At 45.2% G+C, this 24,443-nt stretch overlaps 1 protein-coding gene across 1 annotated transcript in view; it reads right to left on the reverse strand.

The window, feature by feature from the left end:
• The window catches only part of LOC115413362 (MAM domain-containing glycosylphosphatidylinositol anchor protein 2-like), a 189,937-nt gene that overhangs the window by 125,769 nt on the left and 39,725 nt on the right, over positions 1-24,443 (reverse strand). The window contains 4 exon segments of the mRNA XM_030126154.1: positions 2,728-3,000; positions 19,446-19,763; positions 21,726-22,055; positions 22,892-23,164. Of these exon segments, the coding sequence (XP_029982014.1) occupies positions 2,728-3,000; positions 19,446-19,763; positions 21,726-22,055; positions 22,892-23,164 (1,194 nt within the window).

The raw sequence follows: 24,443 nt of genomic DNA on the forward strand, positions 1-24,443 counted from the left end.
GGTTTCCCAAGAAAAGCCTAAAACTTCTCTCCAAATCTTTTACTGTAGACTCACTGTAAAACTGCAACATACAAACAAAATATGTCTCAGTTCTGTTCATTGCCTTAGTACATTTACATGGCATTATACATTTAAATGAATGGGAAAAAGATCGCTAGCTTGCGCGATGCTAACTTGAATGGGAAAATCCATAGACACGCTAACGATTAGCATTTACAGATTAACTTAAGATTTACAACGTCTTTTTATCCAGCAACAAAGGTTCACATCAGAGATATTTTATACTATTCATTCTTACAACATCTGAACATAAAATACTCACAGGCAAATGTTTTTGGGGCCATACAAACAGAGTGAAAGAAACGTGTCTGTTATTTCCTTCTTATGTCCAACCTGACTACGGGAACACCGCAAGGACAAAATATGCGCTAGTGCAACTTATTCCAACCACTAGAGGGCCCCCTTTGCTTGCTTTGAACAACTGAACATCACATATTATTGGGCTTATTAGTATTAGTACTTATTAGTGGGCTTAAGACTCCTGTCAGTCACTCACAAGCAGAAATAAACTGGTGTGGACATGAACATGGAGAAAAGTAGCGGTCTGTTCCATGGACATTTTCATTTTAAATGTCTTCAGATGATGGGGTTGAGAAGGACAAAGTTGTTTGTAAGCACTGCAATGTGGAAATATTGTTTTTTATCACCGGAGTACTTCAAGTCTGAAATATCACTGAAAGGAAATACACGCTGTTGATGCCGGCAACCCCCCCCAACTATGCAATTAATCGCGATTAATCACAGAAATCCACGTGATTAATCGCAATTAAAAATTTTAATCGCTGCCCAGCACTAATATATATATATATATATATATATATATATATATATATATATATATATATATATATATATATATTATAAAATCAAAAAACCCAGTGTGTCCATTCATTGGCATTGATCCAACTCCATGGGTTTATTAGTTTTTCATCAATTTTCTTCAGTTTGAAGCAAATTTTGTTGATGTTACTTATTATTTTGTTGGTTTATTATTAATTTTTGTTAATTTTATTGAAAACTTTGGTTGTTTTGGTTCATTTTGTTGCTTATTTTATCCTTTTTTACTTAATTTTTTCATGTTATTTAGGATTTTATGAAGTTTTTATTCATTAACTGAACATAAACCCAGTGTCTCCATTTCCATTATCATTGATCAAACTCCATGGGTTTGACTGGGGAATAAATGTTTCCGGTTTTTTTTTAATCCATTTTTTTATTTTATTAATTACTTTGGCAGTTTTTGTGCATTTTGTTGCTTATTTTCTCCATGTAATCTATTATTTTGTAGATTTTCTTATTTGTTTTTGTTCATTTTGTCCATTATTTTATTCATTTTTGCTCATTTTGTTGAATTTTTTAATTTAATTTCAATTTGTGGCTTATTTTGTTCATGTTACTTATTATTTTGTGTATTTTTTTCTGTAAATTTTTGTTCATTTTATCCATTATTTTGGCTGTTTTTGTTCATTTTGTTGATTATTTCATTCTTTCGTACTTAATTTTAGTCTATATTTTGCTTCTTTTTTCATGCTATTTATTTTTGAGTACATTTTTTGGAATTAATTTTTGTTCATTTTATTTGATCTATACATAAACCCAGTGTGCCCACCCACAGTCATTGATCCAACTCCATGGGTTTGACTGGGGAATCAATGTTGGAGAAGATGACGGTGTTCCCACGGTAACTACGGAGCCTCTGAATGTCCAAATATGGTCATATCTGATGACATCCCAGGGCTAACATTTAGAACCCAACCCTCTAGACTGGAGACCTTCACCTGGACCAGAGTATCAGACCACAACAGAGACCCCCCAGTGGGAGGGGCGGGGGTGGGGCTTCCATTCAACCCCTGATCAGACATTGAACCGTCACTGTTTCTCTGAAACTGTTGAATTCCAGTAAAAATCCGACCTAGTTCTGCTTGAAACAGTTCCATCAGTGGTTCAGGTGTTTGAAGATTGGAGGAAACCAGGAACTCTGCTCAGTTTTCCACAGTTTCTAGAAGAGCATTTTCTGACTTTTATACCATATTTAAAGGTTTTTTGGTTCATTTTTGCTTCATTTTTCAGCTGTTTTGTCCATTTTTGCTTCATTTTTCAGCTGTTTTGTTCATTTTTGCTACATTTTTCAACTGTTTTGTTCATTTTGCTTTGTTTTTCAAGTATTTTGTTCATTTTTCAGCTGTTTTGTTCATTTTTGCTTCATTTTTCAATTGTTTTGTTCATTTTTGCTTCATTTTTCAAGTATTTTGTTTGTTTTGGCTTCATTTTTCAACTGTTTTGTTCATTTTTGCTTCATTTTTGAAGTATTTTGTACAAATTATCCTAATTTTTTTTTCATTTTTCTATGTTCTGTTGTGAATAAAATATGTGTTTTCATGTAAATATGTCTTTTATTTATGTTGTACACAACGTCCAAACTCTTTTGGACCTGAACATATATATATATATATATATATATATATATATATATATATATATATATATAAAATATGAACCACACCCCTTCTGGAGGAGTGTATTCAACAGGAGCCCTGCTCCTAATCTGTGATAAAGCTAATGCTAAAGTTATGTGTAGTGCATTATGGGTAAATGGTGTTATGGACATCATCACATGGTTCTGACCAGACACAGCAGCATCCCATGATGCATCAGCGTCAGCCTCACCTGTGACCAGGAACGTGCAGCGACCGGCGCCGGCCTCGTTGGTGATGTCGCAGGTGTACTCGCCGTAGCCCTCCCGGTTCAGCGCTCGCACGTGATAGTTGGTGTCATCTTTCTGCTCGCCGAACTGTCCGACGGTGAGGAGGCGGGACCCCAGCTTCCACTCATAGCGAAGGAGGCGGGCCGGATGAGCGCGAAGGAGGCGGCATGTCAGGCTGAAGGCCCGCCCCAAAGCCTGGCGGATCTCCGTGTAGACCGGTTCCACAGTGGGCGGGACTAAGGGGGCGGAGACAGGAGAGAACACATTCAGAGGAGGAGTCAGAAGCAGAGTCAGTGGATACAGAGGCGGAGTCAAAGGATGCAGACGAGGAGTCAGAGGTTTAGAGGAAGAGTCAGAGGAAGAGTCAGTGGATACATAGGTGGAGTTAGAAGAGGGGTCAGAGGTTTAGAGGAGGAGTCAGAGGCAGAGGATACAGAGGCGGAGTCAGAGGTGGGGTCAGAGGTTTAGAGGAGGAGTCAGAGATTCAGAGGAGGAGTCAGAGGTTTAGAGGAGGAGTCAGAGATTCAGAGGAGGAGTCAGAGGTGGGGTCAGAGGTTTAGAGGCGGGGTCAGAGTGTCATCCTTTAAACATGAACAGATTCTTTAAATTTTCCGACACATTCATGTCAGTTTCAGTTTTATTTTCAATCTCTGACATAATTTCCATCTTTTTTTGGGACTTTCATTTCTGTCGTTCTACAGTTTTGATGTCATTTTTCTGTTATTGTGTTTTTCTCCTTGTTCATGTTCTTCATTTTTTATTTCACTTCTGTGACTAAACCAGTTTAAAAGTGAACATGTCAAATGAACCCCATCAGCTGTGACTTATATGGATTCAACTCATCCAACTGAATATCGTGTGTTTCTGCTCCTGTTTCTGTTTCACATGTTTTCTGTGTGGTTTTTTTTGGAACTCATTAATGAAGCCGACGTCGTTCCCATGACCATCAGAACTCTCTGGTCTGTCTCAGACCTCCGTCCTCAATCTGCTCACATCGTCTAAAGGTCGACAGGATGTTTGTTACCGGCGGCAACTTCAGCTCTGAACTCTAATTGGCTGAGGCAGACCGGTGACCTTTAACCCTCAGAGCTCCCAGGTTTGTACAAATGTCTGAAATTCAGCATTTGAAGGTTAAAAAAACAAACAAACACCAAAACCAAGTGTTTTCTGTCAGAAGATTGAGTTCAGGCTCAGCTGGATGGAACCAGATAAGTGAGTCCAAAGGCTGAAGGTATGAAGGCAGAGGAGTGGAAAACACACCTACATTACCTTACATTACATTATATTATATAACATTATATTATATTACATTACATTGCACTACATTACATTATATTGCACTACATTCTATTCTATTCTATTCTATTCTATTCTATTCTATTACATTATATTGTCAAGTGTTGTTGAGGCACAAGCTTTCCCACACTTGAAAAGTAAGGGAATCCACAAACAGATGGAGGACTTCACTCAGTCCACTTAAGGCTTTCTTTATTTCTCAAATTGCACAGGTGAAAAACCTTGCAAAATTAAAAAAAATATATATATTACATTACGTTATATTACATTCTATTCTATTCTATTACATTACACTACATTATCTTCTATTCTATTACATTAAAATATATTATATTATATTATATTATATTATATTATATTATATTATATTATATTGTCAAGTGTTGTTGAGGCACAAGCTTTCCCACACTTGAAAGGGAAGGGACTCCACAAACAGATGGAGGACTTCACTCAGTACACTTAAGGCTTTCTTTATTTCTCAAACTGCACAGGTGAAAAACCTTGCAAAATTAAAAAAAAAAAAAAAAAGACAGCGGTGTTTTGTTATTGGACTTCTGTGCTAGTCACAGTTTGTCCATAACAAACACCATGTTCGAACACAGGGATGTCCATAAGTGCACTTGGCACCAGGACACCCTAGGCCGGAGGTCAATGATCGACTTCGTTGTCGTATCATCAGACCTCCGACCGCGTGTTTTGGACACTTGGGTGAAGAGAGGGGCAGAGCTGTCAACCGATCACCACCTGGTGGTGAGTTGGATCCGCTGGCGAAGGAGGAAACCGGACCGACTCGGCAGGCCCAAACGTGTTGTGAGGGTCTGTTGGGAACGTCTGGCAGAGCCCGATGTCAGTGCGGTCTTCAACTCCCACCTCCGGGAGAGCTTCTCCCAGATCCCGGGGGAGGCTGGGGACATTGAGTCCGAGTGGACTATGTTCTCCACCTCCATTGTTGAAGCGGCTGCTCGGAGCTGTGGTCGCAAGGTCTCCGGTGCCTGTCATGGCGGCAATCCCCGAACCCGGTGGTGGACCCCGGAAGTAAGGGATGCTGTCAAGCTGAAGAAGGAGTCTTATCGAGCCTTGTTGGCCCGTGGGACTCCCGAGGCAGCTGATGAGTACCGGAAGGCCAAGCGAGCTGCAGCCCGAGCAGTTGTGGAGGCAAAAACTCGGGTCTGGGTGGAGTTTGGGGAGGCCATGGAGGAGGACTATCGGTCGGCCTCGAGGAATTTCTGGCAAACCATCCGGCGCCTCAGAAGGGGAAAGCAGTGCGCCACCAACACTGTTTACAGTGGAAGTGGGGAGCTGCTGACCTCGACTGGGGATGTTGTCGGACGGTGGAAGGAATACTTCGAGGATCTCCTCAATCCCACTGTCACGTCTTCCATGGAGGAAGCAGAGGCTGAGGTCTCAGAGGTGGACTCATTCATTACCCAAGCTGAAGTCACCGAGGTGGTTGGCAAGCTCCTCGGTGGCAGGGCACCGGGGGTGGATGAGATTCACCCTGAGTACCTTAAGTCTCTGGATGTGCAGGGACTGTCTTGGCTGACACGTCTCTGTAACATCGCGTGGCAGTCGGGGACAGTACCTCTGGATTGGCAGACCGGGGTGGTGGTTCCCCTTTTTAAGAAGGGGGACCGGAGGATGTGCTCCAACTATAGGGGGATCACACTCCTCAGCCTCCCGGGGAAAGTCTATTCCAAGGTACTGGAGAGGAGGATCCGACCGATAGTCGAACCTCGGATCCAGGAGGAACAATGCGGTTTTCGTCCCGGTCGCGGAACGCTGGACCAGCTCTATACTCTCCATCGGGTGCTCGAGGGTTCATGGGAGTTCGCCCAACCAGTCCACATGTGTTTTGTGGATCTGGAGAAGGCGTTCGACCGTGTCCCTCGTGGTATCCTGTGGGGGGTGCTTCGGGAGTATGGGGTTCGGGGCCCTTTGCTAAGGGCAGTCCGGTCCTTGTATGACCGAAGCAGGAGTCTGGTTCGCATTGCCGGCAGTAAGTCAGACCTGTTCCAGGTGCATGTTGGTCTCCGGCAGGGCTGCCCTTTGTCACCGGTTCTGTTCATAATTTTTATGGACAGAATTTCTAGGCGCAGCCAGGGGCCGGAGGGGGTCCGGTTTGGGGACCACAGGATTTCATCTCTGCTTTTTGCAGACGACGTTGTCCTGTTGGCCTCATCGAACCTGGACCTTCAGCGTGCCCTGGGGCGGTTTGCAGCCGAGTGTGAAGCGAGCGGGATGAGGATCAGCACCTCCAAATCCGAGGCCATGGTTCTCGACCGGAAAAAGGTGGTCTGCCCTCTCCGGGTCGGTGGGGAGTCTTTGCCCCAAGTGGAGGAGTTTAAGTATCTTGGGGTCTTGTTCACGAGTGAGGGAAGGATGGAGCGTGAGATTGACAGACGGATCGGTGCAGCGTCTGCAGTGATGCAGTCACTGTATCGGTCGGTTGTGGTAAAGAAGGAGCTGAGCCGAGAGGCGAAGCTCTCGATTTACCGGTCAATCTACGTTCCTACCCTCACCTATGGTCATGAGCTTTGGGTCATGACCGAAAGGACAAGATCCCGGATACAAGCGGTCGAAATGAGTTTCCTCCGCAGGGTGGCTGGGCGCACCCTTAGGGATAGGGTGAGGAGCTCAGTCACCAGGGAGGAGCTCGGAGTAGAGCCGCTGCTCCTCCACGTCGAGAGGGGCCAGCTGAGGTGGCTCGGGCATCTGTTTCGGATGCCTCCTGGACACCTCCCTGGGGAGGTGTTCCGGGCATGTCCCACCGGGAGGAGACCTCGGGGAAGACCCAGGACACGTTGGAGAGACTATGTCTCTCGGCTGGCCTGGGAACGCCTCGGGGTCCCCCCGGAAGAGCTGGAGGAGGTGTCTGGGGAGAGGGAAGTCTGGGCATCCCTGGTAAGACTGTTACCCCCGCGACCCGGCCCCGGATAAGCGGAAGGAAATGGATGGATGGATGGAAAAAAAAAGACAGACAAATTAGAAAAATGATCAGACTTATAAGCAAGCAAAGCAAGCACTGTTGAAAATCAAAACCTAAAATAAATCAATAAGGTTACAATTAACATAAATGTAATCATCTCAATAGTGACCTAATTAAACTTAGATTTAGCAAACTTGGCGTACATAGTTTTGCACACACACACACACACACACACAATTTTTAATGAACAACAAATTAGCTCATTTTAACAAATCATTTTAACACTTTTTTTTTTTTTTTTTTTTTTTAACAGTGCATCATTTTAAGTAAGTATTTTTAACCAAAATATTTTAACAGTGTAACTCACAAATCATGTCAAGATTTTGCAATAACTGGCCACAGATTGCTTTTTAACAGACAGAAATTATAAATATTATTTGTCTAATGAAATTAAATTAAACAGATGACCCACTTGGCAAACAAAATAAGATTCATCAGCATCTGGAAATCAAAATCACAGACGCTTACCAGCAGTCATTCTGGAGTCCTTTTCCTTGTACCGCTTCTTTGTGTCTTTTTCTTTACTTGCTCTTCTCATAAAAAGTTTGCCCCGTCTGACCCCGACACATGCACAGCCGACCAACCTGATCACAGATCTTATTCACCTGCGGAGGCTCACTCACAGTGGAGTGATTGCCGGCACTCACAAGCATGCACGTACTCCACTGCGCTCGCAGGTGAATACTCGCTGTCCCGCTGAGGAGCAGGAACGGAACACCCCACACTGCCCTAAACTCGCCACAACACCTCCCACTCAATCTTTCCATGAGTCCAAGGGAAGATCGCACATCTTCTTAGATACTGCAGGTGAGTCCAAGGTCAGTGGTGCATGATTGGTCCTGGTACTCAATCGGAAGGAGGACAACGAGGTGCCTGACATCTCTATGCAGCACAGTACCTCCTTCATCACTGGAAGCTGGGCTTTTGGCCAATAGTTTTGAGCCATTTGCTGGAACCCAATGACTTGGGGGGACCCGAACATTTACATCTCTTACGGTGCCCTTGGAGTCAGGATTCACACTGACAACTCTCCTGACCTTAAATTGGCCTCTCAGGGCATTTTGGTCACACAGCCATACTATGTCTCCAACAGCGATGTTCCTTTCCTTTGTGTGCCATTTGCTTTGCACAAACAGGTTCGGACCAGCAAGCTGACTCGAGGATCTCCAGAAGTTGCTGACTTGGGTTTGTATTTCTCACAGTCTTTTGTAAGGGTAAGTGCCAAAGTAGAATGTTTTGAAGTCACCGCTCCTTGAAGCTCAGCCAAGCAGGAGAGAATTTGGTGTTACATACTCTGTCCTCCAGACTTTGAACTCTAGCATCTATGGGACGTTCATTTGCGAAATTGGCTGCTAGTTCACGTGCTGTCAGAAACTCACTGAAGCTGAGGTTTGCTCCTTTCCCAAGGCTTTGGAGTGCCCTCTTGGTGATCCACACTGCAGCTTCAGCTGCCCCATTCCGGTGCGGAGAATCAGCTGGATTCATTTTCCAGGTCCAGTCAGTCCCATGCTTAGCTGTAAATTCCTCCAGGGTGTCTTTGTTTTGACTCTCCAGTAAGGCATACAGTTCTGTCAGAACAGGCTTTGCACCAATGAAGTTGGTACCAGGATCGGACCAGACTTTTGATGGATGGCCACAGAGCACAGTAAACCTCTGGTAAGCGGGTAAGAAGCTCTCTTTTGATAGTGTGTTTGCCAACTCCACATGGATGGTCCTGCTTGACATGCAGCAAAACACCACTCCCCAAACTTTCATGGAGACTCTCTCTTTGATGTCGTCCCTCACTCGGTAGGGTCCAAATAAGTCAATGGCAGTGAACTCAAATGGTGCGGCTGGTCTCGTTCTTTCCTCAGGTAGGTCACCCATTACTTGTTGACAGGTCCTGGCTCTTGCCTTCTTGCGGGTAATACATTTTTCAACAACTCTCTGAGCAACATTCCTCCCCCGGATGACCCAAGCCTTTCTTCTCATCCTCAATAAGGTCCCCGCTACTCCATCATGCGCTTCACTGTGAACTTCACAGGCCAAAGGGGTTGCAATCCAAGCATCAAAGGGTAGGAGGGGAACAGCTTTGCCATCCATTCTAAAGTACTGGACTCTACCCCCTCACACTAACAGCCCACTTGTTGCGTCCTTGTAGACAACCACTTGATCTGTCGTAGTGCTTGGGAAACCACATGTGCCTGTGCTGCTAGGCAAAGGTCTCTGAAAGCATCTTGTCTCTCACAGACTGTAATGGTACCTGACCGAGACACTGCCTCCCTCTTTGACTTCTCTCCAATCTTGACCCGCAGGAATCTTTTTGCAGCCCTCCAGACCCATGCTACAGTCTTGACCAGCTGTGTTAGGTTGCTGAAGTGTCTTACATCTACTAGTGCTTGGACTGCTAGTCCTGCAGATGGTCTGGATGACATCTTCTGAGCAGGTTGCTAGTTCTGCACTGGGTCTCCCTTCGGGTGAGTTCTATTAAGTATTGCCACAAATGATTTCTTCTGGATTTGCATTATGCTTTCTCTTGCTGCAGCAGCAACATCTTTGGCGGATCTCTTTGGCCACTCACTTTCTGGTAGATTTAAAAACTTTGGACCCATTTGCCATTCTGAGTCCTCAGTCAAGTCCTCAGGGCCAGCTCCTCTAGTCACAAGGTCCGCAATGTTAGATGCCCCTGGAATCCACCACCAATCTTGGACATTAGTGCTGCTCTGAATCTCCCCAACCCAGTTAGTGAAGAAAGTTTGGTAGCTGTAGCTTTCTCGTTGTATTGCCCCTAGGACGGTTTGACTGTCGACCAGATGATACCATTTCTGTACCTGAATTCTGCAGTGCCTCTCAAAGTAGATCTTCAATTGGGCAGCAAAGACAGCTCCACACATTTCGGCCTTTACAGCATCCCCTCTCTGGTCAAGTGGGGTTAATTTGGCCTTGGATTCGACCAGCCTTACAGTTTTTTTGTGGCCCCAGCTCCAACACAGATACAACACAGCACCATATGCTTGCTCACTGCCATCGGAGAAGGTGATGCCACAGGGTTTGTCACAGGGACCAGGTGGTGTCAGGGATCTGATGAACCTTACTTTACTCAGCTCAGCATATTCCTCCAGCAGCTTAATGGTATCTTCCCGAAGCTTGTCAGACAAGGCAGCATCCCAGGTGTCCTTTGCTGGGCAGCACTTCACCTTGGCTTCTTGAAAAGCTCTTCGAACCACGATTGCCCCCCTCTGCTTTACTGGAGTTACTAACCCCAGCGGGTCATACAGGCCGGCATCTTGGCTCAGCAGCTCTCTCCTGGTGAGTGGACTTGGGGTTTGTGACTTTGCTTCCTCCTTGAGCAGATTCTGGCCAAGTTGCAGATTCCTCTTCTTCTTTGAGAAGTTCATGGCAACCATGACATGGAACTTGTCATCATCGAGGGTGCCCAAGTACTTTGTTATCGTTATAGGGACATCTGGGCCTTTGACTAGAAGGTCATTCAGACTCAGGCCTCTGAATTCTTGGCTGCTGTGCCAAACAAGCCTTACTGGGGTGGAGACAGAGTGCGGCTTAGGGGCAATGAGATGACTGATGTACCATACTGACCCAGTCCAGTTCTCCAGCACCACCTGGGACCGTTTTAAAGCAGCCTGACATTGAACCATATCATGGACTTGGGAGGTGTTGGCAGCTTTCCACTCTGGCTCCTTTGCCAACTGTTTCTCCATCCTGAGGAGCTTCAGCAGCCTTTCTATTGTTGGGCAGGAACATTCAGTCCTCCACCCAGGGATATTTGGCATGCCAGTGAGGTTTAATGCCGTGGTCATCTCCGGTCACATATATCGAACCATTTCTCACCATTTCCAGCTCTCTTTCCTCAGCCAGTGACATCTCTGCCTCTGGGTGGGCAATTCCCACAGTGGCACCTCCACACTTGGGCTCACAAGCAGCTCCAACACTGGTCCCACTTCCACCATTTCAGAAAATCTCTGCTGATGACTGCAGTGTTGGACTAGATGAAAGGAGTCTTGCAGAAAAGTGACTCTTTACAGATGAGTTCTTTGTACTTCACTGCTGCAGTTCTCATTGAGCAAGCAAAGTGTCATATCAGGCCCTGGACTCTTGTATGTTTTGTCTGTCTTGTGTGTCGTTTCCTATTTTATTTTGTTAAGTTCCCCTCTTGTGTCATGTCTGGTGTCTTTGGTTCCCTTCCCTGATTGTTTCACCTGTGTTGATTACCTGTCCCCGCCCTGATTTGTTCCACCTGTGTCTCATTGTCTTCCCTCCCTTCTGTGTATATAAGCCCTGTGTTTTCCCCTGTCCTGTGCCAGTTCGTATTCCTCCCTCGTGGTGTGTCTACCTACCAGCGTTTCTTCTGATCCTGTTTGTTTGCCTGCCTGTCTGTTCCTGACCTGGATTGTTCTTTGACTCCTGAGATTTGCCTGACCCCCTGTCTGTACTTCAGCCTGATCTGCCACTCCTGTGTTCAACCTTTTTGCCCGGATTCATGGTTTGTGTTTTTGCCTTTTCCCTTATGTACCGTTGCCTGTCTGCTAGACTCCCTGTGCATGACCTGGTCTGTCCCCTGACGCTCCTCTGCTTTCTCCTAGTCGGGTTCTCCTCGTGTGCTCCCGACCCGGGCTGTGAGTTTCCTCTTTTGGATTTGGACGCCGTGACGAATCCACGGAGACATTACACTGAGGATTCACTCAAGACCCCTTTGTGTGAACTGATTATCCTGTCTGTGTTTAATAAACACAACTTAATTGTATTTTTGTCTTTTGGTCATGCTTTTGGGTCCAGACGTCGTACTTTCAGTCCTAACACAAAGTGAGTTTTGGAGGTGTGGGCTGTCAAAGTGGCTTCTTCAAAGAGGGCAGTGTGAGTGCCTCCAACTGTTTTCCCAAGTGGGACATCCCAGAGGACAAGGTTTCCAACAGAGTGCACCTTCTGAGGCACCAACTGTCCTTCCTTATGACTTAAGGTGGCCATACACTGTGCGATTATTTCGATCGTTCCACGCAGCTCCATCTCAAACTGTGCGAATCAGTCGTACAGTCAGGCTCACAATTCCTGTTCTCACACTGCACGGACCGACGCTCGTATGCGACCTGACTGCTCACACTGTAGGACCATACACCACAGGACGCACGACACGTTTGAGTGTTGTATCCGGAAATACAACATTAAAATACCAAGGAATCCGTAAAAGTGCATAGACGATTATGTATTGGCATGAGTCACGAAATGGTAGTGCTAAACAAAAACCAACGAGCTGCTTTGGTAATATGTGCCATTATCTGTGAGGAATCAAAAAAGAAGAAAAGACAATGATGTGTTTGGTGCAGGCATTGGTTGGCCAGACGTGGACAGTATGGGCTGTCATCCTACAGCAGGAACTAGAGGTAAGCTGCAACAGCTAAACTGCACTAGGACAACAGCCAGCTACTGTTAGCTTGTACGCTACTGTACGCATCTGTGTTCGCGCATGCACAGTGTGAGAATTTGAGGCACATTGGTTCGTGGCACTGCTTTGACAGTACGATACACTCACGAGGAGTGAGCAGGATTTCAAACAGCTCCGTTTTCCTTGTGGACACACGATTGCTGGTCGTGAGGTGGTCGTGAAGTGCTAATCGCGTCTCTTTACCCCATGTACACTGCACAAAGCACGACACACGATTAGAGGCACATCGGGCCCGATCCCAGAAATAGTCGCACGAGTGAGAAATCGTCTCTAAACTCGCACAGTGTAAGGCCGCCTTTATAAGGAGTTGGATTTCTGTGGGTCTCTTCAACTCTTGGAGTGGAACATCAGGGAAAACCTTTTGCAATTTTCCTCCTGGCACATGCCTGTGAACTTCAGCAGTGCTGTGCAGTCCATAACACACCAACTGGTAAGCCTTGAGAGTGCCATCGGAGGTGTTGACACGGATCTTTAACAGGTACCGCTTGGTTGCAACTGACACCTTCATCCTACCAACTCCATGGATCACTAGGGGTGACGTCTTCACTCCACAGGTTCAGTTTGTCTGCTGCTTTGTGAGTGATGTAATTCATGTCCGAGGCCAGGTCAATCAAAGTTCCAATCTTCTGTCCAGCGTTGGCAGTGACATAAAGGAGCATCATGATGACGGGTAGCTCTTGCAAGCCATATTCCACTTGTAGTCCACGCTCACCTACTGCTGTGTTGTACGATCTGGATACTGCATTACAAAAAGTATCCCGGCACTGCTGGGCCAATTCAGGTGACAACTTGGAGAGGAACTCCTCCTGAGCCACTGTGTACCTCCTGCTTCCAGATGACTGTGGACCTCCCACTGTCCTTTGTGGCCAACTCCTGGATTCAGTAGATGGGCAGAGGAAGTAATGGTGCTGGCCTTTGCAATCTGCATTCTTACACAGAAAAGTGGCTTGCATTGTCCATTCTCATCATGAACTTCGAAGCACCGGCTGCACACACCAAGCTGCATCACTGCCTTTCTCCTCTCTGAAGGTGCCTTTCTCCGCTCTGAAGTCTTGAACTTTCTGCAGAAATATAGTTTTGTTCTGTGCTTGGTATCACCACATACAAGGCAACCTGCTGGTTCATTATCGGCCTTGGTGGTTTGCGTTCTGGCGTGCTTTTGCCAGAACTTGGTCTCTTTCTTGCTGGGCTCTTCTTCTCTTAGTTGATCCAGCTGCTCATATATTGTCTCTTGTGCTCTCAAGAACATGAGGAGCTTATCAAAGTGGTTCTGGCGTTGGACACCTCTCCCATCATCAGCAGCATAGACCAGCCACTCCTTCTTTAGGGACTCTGGGAGCTTGCTCTCAACTGACTTTGTGACCAACTGATTTCTTATAGCGTCCACATTATCTAGCTCATTTAAGTCATATAGAGCCTTTTCGACAGCCTGGATGAGTTCCACAATCTTTCTGGACTGGTGACCTTTAACAAGTGGTATAGCTTGGAGTTCTTCCACAACCTTGAGGGCAATAGCAGCTTGGTTTCCATAGCGGTTCTCCAGAACCCAGAATACTTCACTAGCTGTGGTGTAGGTAGAAAGGCAAAAATCTCTGGTCACTTTCTCATCTAAACTGTCCAGCAGTTGGAATTTCCTCACTTCCTGGAAGCCAGTTGGTTCCCCTTGTTTCTGCAGTTCATTCCATTCTCTCCTCCACCGGTAAAAGTCCCACTTGTCTCCAGTTAACTTGGGAAGAGCAGTGGGGTTTAGTTTAATGGCCGGTATTGGTGCTGCCTTGTGGGCTGATTCCTCCTCAGCATCCTCTGCTTGGATAAAGACAGCCTTTCTGGACACCAGCTCTGGGAGATTGAGCTCCAGCTCCCTCAGTCGGTGGCTTCCGTACCCCTGTTCAGCATGTGGTGCCCACTGGTTCCATTTAAGGTGAGCTTCTTTTGTTGCTTTAATTAGTTTCTCCAGATGCTGTAACATGAATTCATATCCCTCCACACCTGTACCAGGCTTGATTGAGGAGACACACCCTCATTCGGCCTCTGCCACCTGTAGAGCCAGAGGTAGTTCAGGTTCTCCAAACTTGGACCAGAGAGTGTCTTTTACCAGGTTCTTAACCTGCATCACCCTCTGATTACACTGTTGCCATCTTCTCGATGTCAGCCCTTTGTTGCTCGCTTAGCTCAGGTACGTCCTTTGCATCTGCTTCCAGCTGTGCCTCGTACACTGCAACATAGGCGGCTTCTACTTCATCATTGGCTTCCATGACTTTTGAGCTCTCCAGCGTGAGTCTTTTGAAGTTTTCTCTCAGCTTCTCTGCAGACATCTCCGCATGGGTTCTGCTGATGCTATTGCTAGCCAGGAGAAAAGTCTTTTTGCAGTTTTCCTCTCTGCTTTCAGCTCCTCCAATGATTTGGTCACTTGGTCAGCCATATTGGTTGTTGTACTCCTCTTGGGATGAAACACTTCAGGGTTGCTGGTATCAGCCTCCACTGTAGGCAGTTTTTCACTGTCAAGTGTTGTTGAGGCACAAGCTTTCCCATACTTGAAAGGGAAGGCACTCCACAAACAAATGGAGGACTTCACTCAGTGCACTTAAGGCTTTCTTTATTTCTCAAACTGCACAGGTGAAAAACCTTGCAAAATTAAAAAAAAAAAAAAAAAAAAGACAGACAAATTAGAAAAATGATCAGGCTTATAAGCAAGCAAAGCAAGCACTGTTGAATATCAAAACCTAAAATGAATCATTAAGGTTTCAATTAACATAAATGTAATCATCTCAATAGTGACCTAATTAAACTTAGATTTAGCAAACTTGCCGTACATAGTTTTGCACACACACACACACACATATATATACACACACACATACACATATACACACACACACATACACATATATATATATATACACACACATACCATTTTTAATGAACAACAAATTAGCTCATTTTAACAAATTATTTTAACAGATTTTTTTTTTTACAGTGCATCGTTTTAAGTATTTTTAACAAAACATATTTTAACAGTGTAACTCACAAATCATGTCAAGATTTTGCAATAACTGGCCACAGATTGCTTTTTAACAGACAGAAATTATAAATATTATTTGTCTGATGAAATTAAATTAAACAGATGACCCACTCGGCAAACAAAATAAGATTCATCAGCATCTGGAAAACAAAATCACAGACACTTACCGGCAGTCATTCTGGAGTCCTTTTCCTTGTACCGCTTCTTTGTGTCTTTTTCTTTACTTGCTCTTCTCATAAAAAGTTTGCCCCGTCTGCCCCCGACGCATGCACAGCCGACCAACCTGATCACAGTGTGATCGCAGATCTTATTCAGCTGCGGAAGCTCGTTCACAGCGGAGCGATTGCCGGCACTCGCAAGCGTGCACGTGCTCCACTGCGCTCGCGGGTGAATACTCGCTGTCCCGCTGAGGAGCAGGAAGGGAAAACCCCACGCTGCCCTAAACTCGCCACAACAAATACATATTATATTATTATATATTATTACATTACATTGCATTATATTATATTATATTACATAACATTACGATACATTACATTATATTATATTATTTTACATTACTTTATTTTACATTCTATTCTATTCTATTCTAAATCAGTGTCTCTCCGTCCCTCTGAGGGGGACATCTCATGATTGACAGGTCTATATGGTCTATTTCTGTCTCTACACATTAAATTGGAATAGGGCAGGGCTTAGTGATTCCAGAGTGCCTATTGGTTGGTACCAGTTGACACCGGTGGGTTTGGACCCTTCTGTTTGACCAGTGGATGGACCACAGACTGACCCAAAAAAACAAAAAAAAACAAAAAACATAAACTGACCCAGTTCCTACATTCAGAGGTGAAGACCTGTGTACTGATCTGTGATTGGCTCCAACTCCAGCTGTCAATCTCTGTTCACTGAAGTTTTACGTTGGAAAATGACATAAATCTGACTCCAACCCAGTGAACGGCTGCTGAAAACCTGCCTCTGCTCGTCCTTTTCTGCATCTGTTCGTCTGTTTGGGTCTAAACTCCACAGGAGGAGGTTTTTTATAATCCAGTCAAACCCACACTCTGTGAAGGATTACAGTAAAACCCCCAAAGCCCATGGAAGGAGCTCGTCTCCGCCCTGACGCACAACGCCGCCACCGCCGCTCGCCTTTCTTCAGGTTTCAGTTCCACATTAAACCTGTGTCATGTGATGCCTTTAATGTCAATTCGTTTATTTGGAAATAATCCACCTGTAATCCACCTCAATTTAATCTGCTTAGAGATGTAGCACCGAGAAGACAGCAAAGACCGTTTACACAGGAAACACCTGCACCTGAAGGCAACACCTGCACCTGAAGGCAACACCTGCACCTGAAGGCAAATCCTGAACCTGAACGCAACACCTGCATCTGAAGGAAACACCTGCACCTGAAGGAAACACCCGCACCTGAAGGAAACATCTGCACCTGAAGGCAACACCTGCACCTGAAGGAAACATCTGCACCTGAAGGAAATATCTGCACCTGAAGGCAACACCTGCACCTGAAGGAAACACCTGCACCTGAAGGAAACATCTGCTCCTGAAGGCAACATCTGCACCTGAAGAAAACACCTGCACCTGAAGGAAACACCTGCACCTGAAGGCAACATCTGCACCTGAAGGAAACACCTGCACCTGAAGGCAACACCTGCACCTGAAGGAAACATCTGCACCTGAAGGCAACAACTGCACCTGAAGGCAACACCTGCACCTGAAGGCAACATCTGCACCTGAAAGAAACACCTGCACCTGAAGGCAACACCTGCACCTGAAGGCAACAACTGCACCTGAAGGCAACACCTGCACCTGAAGGCAACACCTGCACCTGAAGGAAACATCTGCACAGCAACCACAGGATAGCATACAGGCTAGCTTAGCGTGTTAGCATTAGCACACACAATAAGGCATTAACCACAGGATAGCATACAGGCTAACTTAGCATGTTAGCATTAGCACACACACAGTAAGGCACTAACCACAGGATAGCATACAGGCTAACTTAGTATGTTAGCATTAGCACACACACAATAAGGTATTAACCACAGGATAGCATATAGGCTAACTTAGCATGATAGCATTAGCACACACAATAAGGCACTAACCACAGGACAGCATACAGGTTAACTTAGCGTGTTAGCATTAGCACACACAATCAGGCATTAACCACAGGATAGCATACAGGCTAACTTAGCATGTTAGCATTAGCATACACACAATAAGGCATTAACTACAGGATAGCAAACAGGCTAACTTTGCATATTAGTGTAAGCACGGACCATAAACTCATTCAAAACTCAACATTACTAAACTCAAACTCAACAGAATTCTTCTCGAATGAGTTGGATCTTCCAAACGCAGTGACCTCCTTTAACTCCTGAATAATAACTGTCATGAACTTTTATTGATCAGAGCTCAGCTCTACAGTAACTGTCCTCCTAATGATCACATGACCTCAGCTGACAAACTGAAGCTAACATCAGCAGGTTCAACAGAACAACTCCAATTTAATCCACAGAACCACATTTGGACTAACGGTCCCTTCCTTTCGAACCTCCATCATTGTAGTTCTAGTGGTTCCTTAGAACCTCCATCATTGTAGTTCTAGTGGTTCCTTAGAACCTCCATCATTTTAGTTCTAGTGGTTCCATGTGAACAGCTGGACCAGTCCAACTGTGGAACTATTGGACTAAAAATCTGAAAATTCAACAGAACAGTTGGATCAGATAGAAAAGGATCCAAATGCCAACACAGACCAAAGAAAACAGAATTTACAGCAGAAATGACCATATCTGATCACCTTAGAGCTGGAGTTGGTAGATCAGCACAAATACAAATGAATGGGTTCAGACGGTGGTACACTGAATGGAGGAACTATTGGCCCCGCCACCAGAACCAGGAAGGACGTCCATATTTGGTCTGATATTTTTTACAACAAGAGTCTATGGAAGTGTGTATGGAAGCCCCCCCCCCCATATAAGTTCAACTATTATCGTTAACATGTATGATTTAAATGAACTTAAGTATGTGTTTGTACTGAATTTAAACTGATTTGGTCTGTTATGATGTTTGTGTTATACACTGTGTATATACTGTATACTGTATAGGTGTATATATATTTGCATATATATTTATGTAAATCTGTGTGTATATTTGTGTACATCTGTGTGTATGTTTGTGTATATCTGCGTGTATATTTGTGTATATACTGTATACTGTATAGGTTGTGTATATTTGTGTGCATATTTGTGTATATATGTGTGTATTTGTGTGTATATTTCTATGTGTATTTCTGTGTATATTCGTGTGTGTATTTGTGTATTTTTGTGTGTGAATATTTGTGTATATTTGTGTGTGTATTTATGTGCGTTACCCACACTGCACCACCAGCTGTGTGTGTGTATGTGTGTATATTTGTGTATATTTGTGTATTTGTGTGTATGTGTGTGTGTTTGTGCGTTACCCACACTGCACCACCAGCTGTGTATGTGTGTATTTTTGTGTATATTTGTGTATTTTTGTGTGTATTTGTGTGCGTTACCCACGCTGCCCCACCAGCCGTGTATGTGTGTATATTTGTGTATTTTTATGTGTATTTGTGTATTTTTGTGTGTATTTGTGTGCATTACCCACACTGCACCACCAGCTGTGTATTTGTGTATTCGTGTGTATATTTGTGTATTTTTGTGTGTATTTGTGTGCATATTTGTGCGTTACCCACACTGCACCACCAGCTGTGTATTTGTGTGTATATTTGTGTGTATTTGTGTGTGTATTTGTGTGCATATTTGTGCGTTACCCACACTGCACCACCAGCTGTGTATTTGTGTGTATTTGTGTGTATATTTGTGCGTTACCCACACTGCACCACCAGCTGTGTATTTGTGTGTATATTTGTGTGTATTTGTGTGTATATTTGTGAGTTACCCACACTGCACCACCAGCTGGATCAGCGCCTCCCGCGGCTTCACGTTGAACCCGTTGTATTGGCTCGTCTGACAGCGGTAGGTCCCGCCCATGTCTCGGGTTACGTTGCTGATCCTCAGGACGCCGTCGTAACTTTCCATCTGGGCGGAGCCGTCGGGCATGGGGGTGTGGCCAGTAGCGGCCGCGCCCCCGCCCTCCTCCACACGCGACCACAGGATGATGGGTTTGGGTTTTCCCGACACCAAGCACTGCAGGTCCACAGTGTCGCCCTCCTGAGCCACCAGGTGGGACCGCCCCCGAGGGACGGTCAGTTCTGGAGGAACTGTGGGAAATGGAGTCCAGTTAAAGGACCGCGGAACCGGAGTCCAGTTAAAGACGGAACTGGAGTCCAGTTCAAGGACCATGGAACCGGAGTCCAGTTCAAGGAGGACGGAACCGGAGTCCAGTTAAAGGACCATGGAACTGGAACCAGAGTCCAGTTAAAGATGGAACCGGAGTCCAGTTAAAGGACCATGTACCCGGAACCACAGTCCAGTTAAAGGACCACGGAACCAGAACCAGAGTCCCGTTAAAGACGGAACCGGAGTCCAGTCAAAGGACCATGGAACAGAAACCAGAGTCCAGTTAAAGACGGAACCGGAGTCCAGTTAAAGGACCACCGAACCACCGGAGTCCAGTTATAGGACCATGGAACCACTGGAGTCCAGTTAAAGATGGAACTGGAGTCCAGTAAGGACCACAGAACTGGAATCGGAACCGTAGTCCAATTAAAGGACCACGGAACCACTGGAGTCCAGTTAAAGATGGAACCGGAGTCCAGTTCAAGGACCACGGAACCGGAACCAGAGTTCAGTTCAAAGACCACGGAACCAGAGTCCAGTTCAAACCAACCGAACTGGAGTCCAGTTCAAGGACCACAGAACCGGAGTCCAGTTAAAGGACCACGGAACAGGAGTTCAGTTCAAGGACCACAGAACCAGAGTCCAGTTCAAAGACCACAGAACTGGAGTCCAGTTCAAGGACCACAGAACCGGAGTCCAGTTAAAGGACCACGGAACAGGAGTTCGGTTCAAGGACCACAGAACCGGAGTCCAGTTCAAAGACCACAGAACTGGAGTCCAGTTCAAGGACCACAGAACCAGAGTCCAGTTAAAGGACCACGGAACTGGAGTCCAGTTCAACGACCACTGAACCAGAGTCCAGTTAAAGGACCACGTAACCGGGTTCACCGAGTCCAGTTATGTCCACATCAGTCCAGTTAAGTCCACATCAGTCCAGTTAAGTCCAGATCGGTCCAGCTAAGTCCACATCGGTCCAGTTAAGTCCAGATTGGTTGAGTTAAGTCCACATCAGTCTAGTTAAGTCCAGATGGGTCCAGTTAAGTCTACATCGGTCCAGTTGAGTCCACATTGGTCCAGTTAAATCCAGATCGGTCCAGTTGATTCCACATCAGTCCAGTTAAGTCCAGATTGGTCCAGTTAAGTCCAGTTCAGTCCAGTTAAGTCCAGATCGGTCCAGTTAAGTCCACATCAGTCCTGTTAAGTCCAGATCAGTCCAGTTAAGTCCACATCGGTCCAGTCAAGTCCACATCAGTCCAGTTAAGTCCACATGAGTCCAGTTAAGTCCACGAGTCCAGTCAAGTCCACATCAGTCCAATTAAGTCCACATCTGTCCAGTTAAGTCCATATCGGTCCAGTTAAGTCCACATGAGGCCAGTCAAGTCCACATCAGTCCAGTTAAGTCCAGATCAGTCCAGTTAAGTCCACATCGGTCCAGTTAAGTCCAGTTCAGTCCAGTTTAGTCAACATCGGTCCAGTTAAGTCCAGATCAGTCCAGTTAAGTCCACATCAGTCCAGATCAGTCCAGTTAAGTGCAGATCAGTCTAGTCTGCTTATGTCCAGTTAAACCCAGAGTAGTCCAATCCAGTCCAGTTCAGTCCAGTCCAATCCAGTCCAGCTCAGTCCAGTCCAGTCCAGTCCAGTTCAGTCTAGTCCTTTTATGTCCAGTTAAACCCAGATTACTCCTGTCCAGTTCAGTCCAGTCCAGTCTGGTCCAATCCAGTTCAGTCCAGTCCAGTTCAGTTCAGTTCAGTTCAGTTCAGTTCAGTTCAGTTCAGTTCAGTCTGGTCCAATCCAGTTCAGTCCGGTCCAGTCCAGTCCGGTCTGCTTATGTCCAGTTACACCCAGTTCAGTTCAATCCGGTACAGTCCAGTCCAGTCCGGTCCAGTAGAAAAAACGTCAAATAAAAGGTGAGTGTGAGGTGGTGTGTGGCCCCGCCCCCTCACCTGTGGTGGAGGAGATGTTGACATCGATGCTGATCTCAGGCGAGCCTCCATTCCTCAATGACGCCACGCAGGTGTAGGTGCCGAAGTCGGTGAACTTGAGGTCAATGATGTCGAGGTTGGTGGTCCCCGGGGTCACGTCGGTGTCGGTGTGGGTGATGACCATTCGCTCAGAGCTCCGCAGCGGCCGCCCATTCTTCAGCCAACCAAACGCCAACTCCTCAGGGGGCGTGGCCTCCACCTGGCAGCTGATCTTCACCTCGCGGCCGATCTGGATGTTGTCGTCGTTGTGGTACGGGTCAGGGGTGATCCAGAAGCGACCTTTACGGAGACCTGGAGGAAGACAGAGGGCGGGGCAGGGTGAGGGGGAGGAGTTTAGTTGAGGAGGAAGATCACGCCCACACCTGGACCTACATTAGTCTGTGTGTTTCCATGGCAACCAATGAGTCAGTGGAACGTGATGAAGAACAAGAAGAAACAAGTATTTAGTCCCAACAGAGGAGAAAGAGGAGGAAGAAGAGGAGGAGGAGGAGGAAGAAGAAGAGGAGGAAGAAGAGGAGGGAGAGGAAGAGGAGGTATAGGAGGACAAGGAGGAGGAAGAGGAAGAAAAGAATGAGGAGGATGAGGAAGAGGAAGAGGAAGGAGAGGAGGAGGAAGAAGAAGAGGAGGAGGAGGAAGAAGAGGAGGAAGAGGAGGGGGAGGAAGAGGAGGAAGAAGAGGAGGTATAGGAGGAGAAGGAGGAGGAAGAGGAAGAAAAGAAGGAGGAGGATGAGGAAGAGGAAGAGGAAGAGGAAGGAGAGGAGGAAAAAGAGGAGGAGGAAAAAGAGGAGGAGGGGAGGAAGAGGAAGAAGAGGAGGAGGAGGAAGAGGAAGGGGAGGAGGAGGGGGAGGAAGAAGAGGAGGAAGAGGAGGAGGAAAAGAAGGAGGAAGAGGAAGAGGAGGACCTGAAGAATCTGGATCTGAATCTGGATCTAAATCTGGAACTAAGTCTGGATCTAAAACTGGATCTAAAACTGGATCTAAGTCTGGATCTAAATCTGGATCTAAGTCTGGATCTAAATCTGGATCTAAAACTGGATATAAATCTGGATCCAAATCTGGATCTAAATCTGGATCTGAATCTCATGTGCAGACTTAAACCAGTCCAGATCATGTGACCTGGGTTCATACCTCGGACTAGTACTGTGGTGGACTTCTTGGCTGAGTTTCCCACGTTGTTGGAGGCCACACAGCTGTAAACGCCGCCGTCGTCCACGGTGACAGCGGGGATGGTTAACGTACCGCGGTTCACTACGCTCCTCTTAGGAAGCTCCTCTCCCTCTGGTCTGATCCACATCAGAGTGGGAGGAGGGTCTCCGCCCGACGCCACGCAGACCAACGAAACCGTTTCACCAGGGTTCACCACCAGGGGGTCATCAAGGAGGAGCTTAATGGAGGGAGGGGCTTAAGGAGAAAAAGAAGGAGGTGTTAAATAAAAGCAACCAATGGGATTGAAATGTTTTATTCCATTCAGAAGGTCACATGGTAACAGAGGACATACCCATGGAGTTCCACCGGGGTCGACTATTGACCCACCACAGTTTTACTTTAGTTTATTTATAACAGAATATAACTAATATAATTTATTATAATATAATATAATATAAAGAAACGTCCTTAAATCCAGAGTTAAAGGTTTAATTATTCATGGACATTCTACCAATGGACATTCTACCAATGATCAATAACATCAACATGTTTACTGTCTAAACAAAATCCACGAACAGAGAAAAAAATAAAAACACATTTATTCATTAACATGTATTTATTATTTAAAGGTTATATAATACATTTGATATTTATAGGTTCTAGAATATATTTGATATTTATAGGTTATATATTACATTTGATATTATGTAGGTTATATATTATATAGGTTGTATATTGTATAGGTTGTATATTAAATAGGTTCTATTTTATATTTAATATTATATAGGCTATATAGGTACATTCTATCGGTTGTATATTGTATAGTTTGTATATTCTATAGGTAGTATATTGTATAGGTTGTATATTATATGTGTTGTATATTCTATAGTTTGTATATTCTATAGTTTGTATATTATATATGTTGTATACTGAATAGGTTGTATATAATGTGTGTGTTTGTTGCCTGTTTCCAGAGGGTTATATATTCTATAGGTTATATATTCTATATATTGTATATTCTATAGGTTGTATATTTTTTATGTTGTATATTGTATAGGTTGTATATTCTGTAGTTTATATAGTCTATAGTTTGTATATTTTATGTTGTATATTCTATAGTTTGTATATTTTATATGTTGTATATTCTATAGTTTGTGTATTCTATATGTTGTATATTGTATAGTTTGTATATTCTATAGGTTATATATTCTGTATATACTGTGTGCGTGTGTTGCTCGTTTCCAGAGGGTTGTGTCATAATTCCTGCTCGTCTGTGGATGAAGCTGCAGCGCTGCAGAAAAGCAGCCAAATGCAGAAATAATAATGAGCAGATAAAAATAGCTGAGTCGACCTCTGTTAAGCTGACATCATGTAAATCCCATCAGCCCCTGGGGCGGCGGAGGGCGGGCGGGCGCATCTACTGTACAGGTCAGAGCGCCATCATTTATTCATGACTCAGATTAACCTCAGCCACGACCAAACACACACACATTCCCACACAGAGAGTGGATTTAAGCACAGCAGGGTTAGCATC

The sequence above is a fragment of the Sphaeramia orbicularis genome, chromosome 22 (assembly GCF_902148855.1).
Source record: "Sphaeramia orbicularis chromosome 22, fSphaOr1.1, whole genome shotgun sequence".
Taxonomy (NCBI): domain Eukaryota; kingdom Metazoa; phylum Chordata; class Actinopteri; order Kurtiformes; family Apogonidae; genus Sphaeramia; species Sphaeramia orbicularis.